At 39.5% G+C, this 13,694-nt stretch overlaps 1 protein-coding gene across 3 annotated transcripts in view; it reads right to left on the bottom strand.

The window, feature by feature from the left end:
* Positions 1-8,018, bottom strand: part of GABRB1 (gamma-aminobutyric acid type A receptor subunit beta1) — a 374,792-nt gene extending 366,774 nt beyond the window's left edge. The window contains exons 1-4 of one of the 3 annotated variants that reach the window (XM_075261617.1): positions 8,000-8,018; positions 7,190-7,274; positions 6,930-7,021; positions 6,681-6,748 (exon numbers count right to left, since the gene is read on the bottom strand). In XM_075261617.1, coding sequence (XP_075117718.1) covers positions 6,681-6,748; positions 6,930-7,021; positions 7,190-7,272 — 243 coding nt within the window. In that variant the 5' untranslated portion in view covers positions 7,273-7,274; positions 8,000-8,018. Of the gene's footprint in view, positions 1-6,680; positions 6,749-6,929; positions 7,022-7,189; positions 7,777-7,811; positions 7,919-7,999 lie in introns of those variants that run through there. The other 2 variants (XM_075261616.1, XM_075261615.1) reach the window with 2 other exon arrangements.
* Positions 8,019-13,694: the final 5,676 nt, after the last annotated feature.

Below are 13,694 nucleotides of genomic sequence, written 5' to 3'. Positions count from 1 at the left end.
AAAAAGCTTTTTTCAGATATATGAAATTGAGATTCAAGCGCATTGTACTGACTTAATTTATTTTTATTACAATATGCCCATTTTTGTTTTATAGTCTTAAAGAGGACCTTTCACTACTTCCCCCAATTCTTAGCATGTTATTAGGTGCCATGTCATTGATTTCAGTGCAGGTGGAGATTTCTCTGTAACCTCACCAGGGGGTCAATGTTAGACAAGAGCAGGAAAGGGGGTGTGATACAAAGCTCCAATCAGAGATGGACATAGACACTGTCTATCTGACAGTAGAAAGCCTAAATACCAGATCTAGCACCAAAATTAACAGGGACTTGGGAAAAAATTCCAACTGTGTTGGAATAAGTGGAGGAGCTTGAGAACAAATATTTTAAGGCTTAATTCCACTTGAAAAAAATTCTGTCTAATTAAAAAAAAATTAAATAATAATAATAATACCTTTTTTGCCCAGCATTTACCATTCAAAATCATCTTTTGATGACTTCTACTCTATCAGATAGAGACGTATACAGATGTGCCCACCCATACTTTAGCTCAAATTTGGTTAAGGACTAGAGATGAGCGAACAGTAAAATGTTCAAGGTTTGATATTCGTTTCGAGTAGCCCCTCAATATTCGACTACTCAAATCGAATATCGAACCCTATTATAGTCTATGGGGGGACAATGCTCATGTCAGGGGTAGGCAACGTTCGATCAAATTATACTTACCAAGTCCACGAGTGAGGGTCGGGCTGGATCCTCCGAGAAGTCTTCTCTGTGCAGCGTCCCTGCGGCATCTTCTGGCTCTGTATTCACTCACTGTATGCACTACAAGCGGACATGCGCAGTCGGCTCTGCCCAGGCCTGATGCCTGGCAGAGTGAATTCAGAGCCGGAAGAGGCCGCGGGGAAGCTGCACGGAGAAGACTTCTAAAGGTAGGAGAAGAAACAGCGTTGATTGGCCGACTGTATAGCATTCAGCCAATCAATGCTGGTTCTGCATCGAACTTTTCCATTCGAACAGCGAGTGGTACTCGATCAAGTACGAGTATTTCGAATACCGTCGTATTCGATCGAATACCTACTCGATCGAGTACTACTCACTCATCTCTATTAAGGACTCCAATCTCACATGAAACCAATTCATTACAATTTGCACTTTGGCAGCAGGTCTTCAAATCATAAGACAAACACTGGATGGCCACACAGAGACACATATAGGATGTACTTCTCATGACAAAATATCAAAATCATGTATTGTTTTAAAATCTGGTCATTTTGTACTGCACATCCTGAGATATGTGGCGCCAATAGATATGTTCTTCCATACTAGCAGTTAGTGTATTCTTACAAATTGTAAGTTAGCTTAGGCTTTGCGATCTAGTAGAGGAACAGATTCTCGGGTCTATCCTGGAAAGGTAAAACTTCAGAAGATATCGTCTTGGTCATACTTAAATTGTTTACAATTTCAGAAGAAACTGGAACTTCTTTACAATCAACTACCTTCAGGACCAAACATCAACAAAGAAGTTGTTTTCCTTAAATACAACTCATGTTTCTTATCTAAATATAAGACAATGTAAATGACATTCCTTTAATTTGTCACCGGTACCTATTGTAGATCTTCATGGTTCAAAATGGTACAATATCTCATTAAAACAAAAAAAAACAAAAAAAAAAAAAAAAATCACATAAATGCTATATATGAGTATTTTGTTTCAGTGGCTATTTTTGCAAGTGCTGCCATATCGGTTGTCAGTTTTGCATTACCCTATAAGCAACAACTGTACAATTGTCCCATTGTTATACCAGTGGACATAATGTCAAAATGAATGTTGATCTTCAGGATCTTAGAAGCTAATGCAACAGTGACAACCAATATGACTGCTCCTAGTTCCGTTTCCAAACATACCCCAATTGTTAACAAGAAACTGGAAAGGTCTATTGAAAAATAAGACTAATTATCAATTATTTTGATTAATTTGCCAAAACTTCTGATCATTTCGGGTAAAAAGTCCTATCTTATTTAACATATTAGTATAGGGAAGTATAACAGTAGTATGTGCCACTTGTATTCTAAAAAGTTTTGTTGGAAATTGTATGAAAATGTGTCAATTTAGGGGCCACATGGTGGCTCAGTGGTTAGCATTGGAGCGCTGGAGTCCTGGTGTTCAAATCCCGCCAAAGGTAAAAAACCATCTGCAAGGAGTTTGTATGTTCTTCCCATGTTTGCATGGATTTTCATCCCATATAGGGAAAAAATGTACATTGTGAAGTCTATGTGGGCTCACAATCTACATAAAAAATTTCCTACTAAGCAATATATACCTTATGGGGCTATCACTTGAGCCCATCTACTCACACCCATGACATACTGCTTTTACGTCAGTAAACATTCTATAGAAGGGTTTATCATAGGAACAGACTAACCACACCCACTTGCCCACCTCCATAAAAAGTCAAATGTTGCAAAATTGTCTCAAAACTTTGCTTACACCAGAATTCCGCAGCACAGGGTTTAATAAATCCCCCTATGGGTCTCTGATATATCGACAATGAATGGTCTACGGGATAGTGCCAGCCATGTTTCTTAGAAAATTACATAATTTTATTTCACGGCTAGGGGACTTTTTTTTTTTTAGGACATAGTGCAAGGTATGACGAGATGCGAATTCACTGATCCAAATTAATCTTCTACCCTAATACTGTACATAGTTGTAACATTATATTTAACACAAGGACAGTGGAGAATGAAAATAATTGTATTCTCAACATAAAGTATCTAATGTGGGCCCCACCTATAATGGAAAAGACATATACAGACCATGGAAATATCCACTCTTAATTTAATCCTACATCATTCTGCTATCATTGTACACAATCAATGAAGAATTTTCAACCCAGAAGATTTGCTCCTTGTAGAGAATGATAGGCCCCCAAAACAGCTTTAAATTGGGTTATCCTATAGGACTTTAACGGTGTAAGAACCTGCCCCCATTGTCAGAACTTTAGGTAAGTTGTTGACCTGAACCATATAGCACCATATATAAATACACCAGAACTAAAGGTCTACATTGCATACATATATGATATCACCTAATGAAGGAAATGTTAAAGCGAGTTTGTTACCAGAACCCACATAGATAGGTTAGGGTCACCTGATTATGAATTGGTACCTCCATGGCTGATATTGCTGTTTTTATCATTATGCAAATGAACTGTTTGGAGCAACAAGGACATTGTCATTGCTCTAAAGAGGTAAGTGGCCATGCCCTCATTGCTCCAAAGTGCTCAAATGCAAATTGACAAAAACGATATCTCAGAAACTGGGGCACCAAGAGGAAACCAGTGATTGATTCCGGTGACCCCATCTACCTATCTATCTAACTCCAAAAAAGCAGACGGCACATCAAACAGTAAGTGGTAAAAAAAGAGAAGCAGGCAATAAACCTTCTCTTTTTTTACTACATACTGTTTGGTGTGCCACCTGATTTTTTGGAGTTATATTGAATGGGACAAATCCTTTTCCTATTGGTGAACCCTATACCTATACTGGTGCAGTCATATATATTTTGTCTATCTATCTATCTATCTATCTATCTATCTATCTATCTATCTATCTCTCTATCTGTCTGTCTGTCTGTCTATCTATCTCCTATCTATCTATCTATCTATCTATCTGTCTGTCTGTCTGTCTGTCTGTCTGTCTATCTATCTCCTATCTATCTATCTATCTATCTATCTATCTATCTATCTATCTGTCTGTCTGTCTGTCTGTCTGTCTGTCTGTCTGTCTGTCTATCTATCTCCTATCTATCTATCTATCTATCTATCTATCTATCTATCAGGGTTGATATATTGGTTGATATATGTTGATATCTATCGGGCTGGATTGATATGCTGGGTTATGTTGATAGACTCACTTTAATATAGAGGACAGATTATAATGCTTTCAGTGCCGTTATTGCGAGATTCATGATAGTCATAGGAACAAGCCAGAAGAACTACAAGAAATATTGTATTCTAACATTATTGATAGGTAGTTTTAGTAACATTTGATGGAAGTTGAATTCACCATAAACTGGGTAAAAAATAGTGAGGGCCTACTCTGCCTAGGTTCTCCCCTCTCACGACTACACTCCACCATTCTTGCATAAATGGGAAGAGGACCTAAGATTGTCCTTCTCTGCCTCCCGATACAGCACAGTCCTCTATTGCTAGTAAGTACCAGAAAGCAGGTTATAAACTCCTGACACATCGGTACCATGTCCCCTACAAGCTGTACAGCATGTTCATAAACACCTCCTCTCCATGCTGGAAATGTTGGTTGGCAGAGGACATCCTCCTTCACATCTTCTGGTCATGCCCCTTACTGAAGTCCTACTAGGATGAAGTACACAGTATACTCACACTAGTCTTTCAAGTCTTTATACCAGACTCCCTGGCCTTTTGTCTGTTACATGTCTTAGGTTTCTCTCTTGAAGCTAGAACCTGTATCCTGACTCTTTGGAAGTCCACCATTCAGCCTACGCTATCACACTGGGCCCAAAGAGTGCAAGACATTCAGAGGATGGAGGACCTAATGGCTCCTCAAGAATACACATGGCTCCTTCATCTCTGCCTGGACCCCTGAGATCATGTTTTAGGGCTTGAAAGAATACCAAGACCTCATGAGAACCAAAGGGCCCATGGGTGGCTGATTGAAAAAGATCTTCCTCCTTGTCTTCTCCTCATCTCTTTCCTCTCGTTCTGCTTCCCCAATTCCCTTTTTACCTTTTTAGTACAGGGGCATTGTTGTGCACCTACTTGGGTTAATATTGAAGGTACTGAAATAACTTGATTGTTGTATTGTCCTGTGGTACAGTTGCGTATACCGCATATACTTTCACTAACCTTTGTATCTGCTTCTGGCACCAAATAGTGCCCCATATCTATCCTTTTATCTTAAACATTTATTTGCTTGTTCTTTTATGAAAAATTTTAAAAAAATAATTTATTTAAAAAAACAAAAATGGAGGGAAAGCAAAGAAAAACATCTTATAGAGTCAAGAGGAACTAAAGAATACATACTACAGGGTTATTGAAGATAAAAAGTAAAATCTTATCAAAAAATAACACTAATATATTGCATAGCAACATATTATACAACATATAAAAAGATCATTAATGTAGTTTCCAATGTTTCCATAGTAAACTTTGACAGCTTCATGCTAAACGGTAGACCAGTGTTTCCCATCCCATAAGGCCCAATATGGCTTCTTAGATGGCGGAGGCTGTAAATATTAGTGGCACAAGGAACGTAGTAGTAGTAGTAGTATAGAATACTATTATTGACTATGAGACCATGCTGTTGGAAGTTGTTTTTAGGGCATCATGGGACGTATATATTAAAGGGATTTGTCATCCCTAACACTTAACTTTTAAGTGTCGGATGGCTGAGAGTTTGGCCAGATCCATGAGAATCCCCAATTGACCCATGTCGATGGAGCAGTTGTACACTTGTGTGACCACTGTGTTATTGGACTTATGGAACAGCACTCTCCATATGTCCCATAGATAGTGGAGCGATGGCCACATATTTGTACCATCACCAGTCACATGAGAGATTCAAGGACCCCCATCCCACCAGGGATTGGACATTATTCCTTCCTGTGGATAGGGAATACATGTTAATAGCAGGAAACCCCCTTTGGATTAACTCTTTACTTCATAACCTTCAGTCCACTCAACACCTGCCATACAGTGGTCCCTTGACGTTCGCGGGTCCGACCTTCGCGGAAGGGCTATACCACGGGTTTTAATATTAATGGAAGGATATTCCGTTGTTTTTTTGAACACCATGTGTTTTTCCGCGGCCGCTCATCAATATCATCAGAAAAGTTTTGTGCATCTTCTTCAATGGTGAGTACCCATATCATTTCATATACTGTACTGTACTGTACTGTACGTAGACTATTTTGGATATGAACAGTATTGCAGGACATCCCCTAACGTGATATTAAACACCGCATCTCCACTTCACGGAAATTTGACTTTCGCGGGCGGCCCTTGGAATGTATCCCCCCGAAAGTCAAGGGACCACTGTATTGGAAATCAGGCCATGAACTAGACAAGGTCGGCGACCCCTGCCCTAGAACTTAGTGAAACTTTTACAAGCTCTGGAGAAGAAACTTCTACATTTGATACCCAAAATGGACACACTATACATAAAAAAAAAATCAAGTAATACAATGAATATTAATATAAGTTTAATATTTGGTATATTGTCTTTCTAGGCACTGAGTACACAACGTCACACGTCATAGTAAAGCCAGCAGGGCGACAATTCTTCTACGCCACTACGTGACGTCAGTCACGTTTAACCCTTTCATTAATTCCCAGACAACACCAGATTCCAGATCCATCAGGCAAGCAGCTAGCTGAGAAATCCTAGTGCTGTCCATGGTGCTGGAGTAGTAGGACAGCCCCACTCTCCACAGATGGAGACATTTCATACATCAGAATTAATATACAGAGATATAATTAGCACTAACGATCACCAGTGCAATTAGTCACAACACAGGCAGCTAAGTGAAGTCATCAAATCCTCAGGAGAGGAGACCAAGTTGACACAAAGTTGTAGGGTAAGCACCAGCCTCCTTCTCCATTCCTCCCTGCGCACTTTGTTTAATTCATAGGATGTACTCACCATGTTGACTTCAGAGACCATGTCTATGCTGGCTACAGTTATTCTCATCCCCACATCAACAGGAGGGCCTGGGGAGAAGAAGCAGGAGGCAGACGTGTCATCATAGGAGCAATTTGCAGAATAATTCAGGAACCATCTTTTTTCTATGACATTTTAGCATCAGCTCTGATTATTGTGCTTGCATTACATGACAATATGTGTATTGCTAGTACATTCCATACAATAGCATCATTGTATCGGTGTCGTTACCTCCAAAGTCTGGCCTCAGTCGGATGTCATATCCTTTGAGCAATCTATCCACTGTCTCTTTCACATATGACATGTTGCTGGGCTCATTAACACTAAGGAGAAGAAGAAGAAGAAGAAGAAGCAGTAGTATATACATACTGGAGTCAGCACGTAAACTACAAGCATCAGACATAACTCCCCCTCCCCATCCTCATCCCAAATATATACATCTATATGATCCCAATTAATGATCTGCATATTTTCTCTGCAGCACATCTCACCTCTGAGCACAGCACACCATGGCTATAAGCATAGGAAACGATACAATCCTGAAATATCCTCCTCTGTTCTGCAGCGTCCACATTACTAAGTTGATAGAAAAAAAGAAAACGTTGCTTAATGAGAGAAGATTCAACGAATGCAACTAAAAGTCTGAAGCCAGGCGATAATTCCTAATAGAGAGGGGCATGCGCAGTGAAGGCAGCATCCACAAGGACTGTTTGCAGGAAAAGATTGAGGGAAAAAAAAAAAGGGGGGAAAATGTCCAAGTCTGCAAAGGGTTAAAAGTGGTGTCTTGGTCTTAGTCCATACAGGCTGGCGAGAGGGTGGAGGTATTCCTGGGCTAGGCTCGGGTGCAGGCTCAGCTCCTGGGTTGGGGGAGATGGGTGAGCATGGCTGTGATTGAGATCTGCTGGTGCTCGATCACTACAGATGATGCTGCTGCTGCTGCTGCTGGGGACGAGGAGCTCAGGGCACCGAGACCTGTCAGCGGCTCTCCTTCCCTGAGCACGGTGCAGCCATTCCCATGGAAGCTGCAGTGGTGGTGGGAGAAGAGATACAGACTGTACCTGATCACGATTTCTCTGATTATGGGAGGGGGCAGAAAAAAAACAAACCAATTACTTCTGCTCTGATATGTGGATGCAGGAGAGCCGGCCTAGATACGGGAAATCCTAACATAGAGGAGCATAGCAAGGAGCAGGCACATCCTCATCATCATCACCATCATCATCAGCAGCAGCAGCAGCAACAGTAGCAGCAGCAGCAGCAGGGCACAGGACGCAGCCACCTCTGCTTGTCCTACAATCTACCTGCAGGATTAGGTCACAGGAGTCAGGTAGCACATGTGGCTGTATGCAGCATGCAGGAATAGATAGATAGATAGATAGATAGATAGATAGATAGATAGATAGATAGATAGATAGATAGATAGATATGAGATAGATAGATAGATAGATAGATAGATAGATAGATAGGAGATAGATAGATAGATAGATAGATAGATAGATATGAGATAGATAGATAGATAGGAGATAGATAGATAGATAGATAGATAGATAGATAGATAGGAGATAGATAGATAGATAGATAGATAGATAGATAGATAGATAGATAGGAGATAGATGGATAGATAGATGATAGATAAATGATAGATAGATAGATAGATAGATAGATAGATGATAGATAAATGATAGATAGATAGATAGATAGATAGATAGATAGATAGATAGATAGATAGGAGATAGATAGATAGGAGATAGATAGATAGATAGATGATAGATAAATGATAGATAGATAGATAGATAGATAGATAGATAGATAGATAGATGATAGATAAATGATAGATAGATAGATAGATAGATAGATAGATAGATAGATAGATAGGAGATAGATAGATAGATGATAGATAAATGATAGATAGATAGATAGATAGATAGATAGATAGATGATAGATAGATAGATGATAGATAGATAGATAGATAGATAGATAGATAGATAGATAGATAGGAGATAGCTAGATAGATGATAGATAGATAGATAGATAGATAGATGATAGATAGATAGATAGATAGATAGATAGATAGATAGATAGATGATAGATAGATAGATAGATAGATAGATAGATAGATAGATATGAGATAGATAGATAGATAGATAGATAGATAGGAGATAGATAGATAGATAGATAGATAGATAGATAGATATGAGATAGATAGATAGATAGGAGATAGATAGATAGATAGATAGATAGATAGATAGATAGATAGATAGGAGATAGATAGATAGATAGATAGATAGATAGATAGATAGGAGATAGATAGATAGATAGGAGATAGATGGATAGATAGATAGATAGATAGATAGATAGGAGATAGATAGATAGATGATAGATAAATGATAGATAGATAGATAGATAGATAGATAGATAGATAGATGATAGATAAATGATAGATAGATAGATAGATAGATAGATAGATAGATAGATAGGAGATAGATAGATAGATGATAGATAAATGATAGATAGATAGATAGATAGATGATAGATAGATGATAGATAGATAGATAGATAGATAGATAGATAGGAGATAGCTAGATAGATGATAGATAGATAGATAGATAGATAGATAGATAGATAGATGATAGATAGATAGATAGATAGATAGATAGATGATAGATAGATAGATAGATAGATAGATAGATAGATAGATAGGAGATAGATAGATAGATAGATAGATAGATAGATAGATAGATAGGAGATAGATAGTTTATACATACACACACACACACACACACACACACACACTGTAGGTTATTATTTGGTCTAATGACATCTTTTGACATAAAGCCTGTTGCTTTTTCTTTCTGTCTTATTATGAATAGTCCTTAAAGGGCTGTTTCATTTTTCACAATCTTACACAATGCAGTTTACTCATGCCACAAGAAGTCTATGGATTGTACAGTAAACCAGAGAAGCAGAAAAGTAAACTGATAAAAGTGCTACATCCTAAAGGAAATTTTATGGTGTTCTGTATGAGTTAAGGGGCAGTTTTCTGGCATACAGGTTATAAAAAGTCTTACATTTTTTACTCATATCAGTTTTGCGCAAAAAATATATATATTTTTTTATATTTTAACGCTGCCCTCACTACTTTCCTGAAAAGGGGGCATTATGAAGGCGTGTGTGTGGGGAGGCCATAGGCCATACCAGATTTATTATCATGTATTCCAGAAATTTTGTGTGAGTGATTCTATGAGCTCATACACATTTCCCCCCAGGCGTATGGTGATGGGACTGTAAAGACTGAGGTTAACAACACCATAAATCTGCCCCATAATGTCTAAACATTTCAGTTTATGGCTTTACGGCCATTGGTGAATACTGTGGTTATGCTAGTTTCACACTAATATAGCATTTCCATTGTTCTGGTCCGTCATAAAATAGTGGTAACACACGAGGGACCCCATTGACTAGGAAGTATAGCAGGAAGCATGCTCAACTGGGTTTTGGCAACTGGTTTAGGAATTGGACAGAAGCCTTCATCAGGCCATTAATATCATAGACACAAACTACATAGTATTATTATTATTGTTTATTTATTTATATAGCACTATTAATTCCATGGTACTGTACATTATTATATTAATTCCATGGTGCTGTACATTATTATATTAATTCCATGGCGCTGTACATTATTATATTAATTCCATGGTGTTGTACATTATTATATTAATTCCATGGTGCTGTACATTATTATATTAATTCCATGGTACTGTACATTATTATATTAATTCCATGGTGCTGTACATTATTATATTAATTCCATGACTCTGTACATTATTATATTAATTCCATGGTGCTGTACATTATTATATTAATTCCATGGTGCTGTACATTATTATATTAATTCCATGGTGCTGTACATTATTATATTAATTCCATGGTGCTGTACATTATTATATTAATTCCATGGTGCTGTACATTATTATATTAATTCCATGGTGCTGTACATTATTATATTAATTCCATGGTGATATACATTATTATATTAATTCCATGGTGCTGTACATTATTATATTAATTCCATGGTGCTGTACATTATTATATTAATTCCATGGTGCTGTACATTATTATATTAATTCCATGGTGATATACATTATTATATTAATTCCATGGTGCTGTACATTATTATATTAATTCCATGGTGCTGTACATTATTATATTAATTCCATGGTGCTGTACATTATTATATTAATTCCATGGTGCTGTACATTATTATATTAATTCCATGGTGCTGTACATTATTATATTAATTCCATGGTGCTGTACATTATTATATTAATTCCATGGTGCTTTACATTTGGGGGTTACATACAATACACAAAATATACAGGCAGATATAAAACTAACAGTGACTGACTGGCACAGTGGGGTAGAGGGCCCTGCCCGCGAGGGCTTACAATCTATGAGGGAAGGGGGGTAGAGACAGAAGGAGAGGGGGGAGACTGTACAGATGGGGGTGCGGTGATAGTGTTATTGGCGGTTGTAGGCCTTCCTGAATAGGTGAGTCTTCAGGGCCTTCTTGAATCCTGTGATTGTGGGGGTCAGTCTTATGTGTCTTGGTAAGGAGTTCCAGAGTATGGGGGATGCACGAGAGAAATCTTGGAGGCGGTTGTGTGAGGAGCGGATGAGAGCAGAGCGGAGTAGGAGGTCATTGGAGGATCTGAGGTTACGTGTGGGCAGGTAGCGGGAGATGAGGTCAGAGATATATGGAGGGGACAGGGTGTGGATGGCTTTGTATGTTAACGTTAATATGCAAAACATGGTGGGAAAAAATAATGATGATGTCATTGAAAGACAAAGCTCAAATGCTAAACATAGATGATGTAAATAAATAGTAAAAGCAATAGGGATCATCATATAAAGTGTCACCTGACAAATATCCATATAAAACATCAGTAAATGAGAGCGGTAGAGAGATAATAAAGGAGAGCTGGAGGAATGAGGGGAATAGAAAGAGGAAGCAGAAAGGAATGATAAGAAGGCAAGGGGCAAGCAATGGGGGAAGGAGCATGGGAGGTTGGGGCAGAGAGCTAAGGGTTAATGAGAAGGAGAGAGGGACTACTGTGAGCAGGGCAGGGGGTTGCTGAGCAAGGACCACGCTATCTGTAGCTGGAATGGAGACGGGGAGGGGAGGGCTGAGAGGAGGAGAGAAGAGGAACAGAGCTGCGGCAAGACCGAGACATGGCTGCGAGGAGAATAGGGAAGTGACACCAGAGAAAATAGTAGTAGGGGAAGAGGCAAGACTGGGACATACTGAGGGAAGCAACCGAGCTCTGTAGGGAGAATAGTGATACATTTAAGACTATGGCAAGGAAAAGGGGAGATTGTTGGATGTGATATATGGGAGAGAGGAGATATAATAATAATACATTGTATTTATATAGCGCCAACATATTCCGCAGCGCTGTACAATTTGTAGGGTTCAAGTACAGACAGATACAGTACATAACAAAGAAAGTCATTTCACACAATGGGACTGAGGGCCCTGCTCACAAGAGCTTACAATCTATGAGGTAGAGGGGGTGACACAAGAGGTAGCAGGGGCGGCATTGCTTATACAGGGGGTCAGACAATGTTGTAATAGAGGTGACTGTCACTACACAAATATAAAACTGTACGAGCCGTCACCAGTCGTGTCCTGTAACATGTGGATGGAGCTTGGACATATAAAGTTAGCCTGAAATGGCCTCATATCATGTGGGGTAATGTGGGAGCGGGGACAGAGGAGGGTTAGATTTTGGGGATTCTAGGGGCCACACAGTGGCTCAGTGGTTAGCCTTGCAGCGCTGGGGTCCTGGTGTTCAAATCCCACCAAGGGCAAAAAACCATCTGCAAGGAGTTTGTATGTTCTCCCTGTGTTTTCATGGATTTCCATTCCATATTCCAAAAAGACATACAGATAGGAAAAAATGTACATTGTGAACTCTATGTGGGGCTCACAATCTACATTAAGAAAAAAAAAAAAATTGGGGGATTCTAATGACGGTACTGAAGGGTTTACATTAAGAATTGTGATAGGCCTGTCTGAAAAGATGTGTCTTTAACCCCTTCCCGACATGCGCTGTAATAGTACGGCCAGGGCCGCCATCAGGAATTTTGGGGCCCCATACAGCCTAAGTGTCTGGGCCCCCCCCCCCTTCCCTGCCATTTTAAAACGACCTTATTTTGCGACATACCAATTCTGTATTACAATTCTCTTTATTTAGCAGCATTACAAGGCTTAATCAGATTCTATTTGCAGGTATAATCTGCTACGTGTGACAGCGCCTATAGAGAGCCAACACCATATATAAGAGCCCTCCTAATAAATCCTCAGGGCTTATTCACGTTGCGTTTTTGGCCTCCCTTGCCGGGATACGTTGGTAACCAGTCAGAATTAGCTGTCAACTTATCCCTGCACGAAGAACTGGCCATTAAAAAAAAAGGGGGGCCTGCAGTTCTCCGTGCAGGGATAAGTGGGTAGCTGATTGTGACTGGTTACCAACGTATCCCAGCAAGGGAGGCCAAAAACGCAACGTGAATACTCCTTTACAGTGAAAGTCCCACCCCCAAACAGGCTGCTATGCTAGTAGTATAGCGGCCTACATCATTATTATTCTCCAGCTAAAAACTTATATATTATATATTATTGCCCCAGTTCCCTCTCCGCAGTGCCGCACACCCGATGTCCCAACAATCCCCCCGTCCACCCTCTAACATCTTTCCATTGCCCCCTGTACCCATACCTCCCAACTTTTGAAGAACCAAAATAGGGACAAAATGTGTGGCGCCCTTTGCGCGCCGCAGGAAATTTAGCCCCACCCACTGTTATGTTGACTCCGCCCACTCATTAATTTTTCATGTGCCCGCACACTGTATAATCCTCCTACAGTCACCCGTAAATTATATGTCCCCACTCCGTCTCTCCCTCAGCTTCATATACAACCTTCATCTGCCCCCAGATT

Source organism: Leptodactylus fuscus, chromosome 1 (genome assembly GCF_031893055.1).
Source record: "Leptodactylus fuscus isolate aLepFus1 chromosome 1, aLepFus1.hap2, whole genome shotgun sequence".
Lineage (NCBI taxonomy): Eukaryota > Metazoa > Chordata > Amphibia > Anura > Leptodactylidae > Leptodactylus > Leptodactylus fuscus.
The sequence above is the reverse complement of the archived record's forward strand: the minus strand, read 5'-3'. Positions and strand labels throughout refer to the sequence as shown.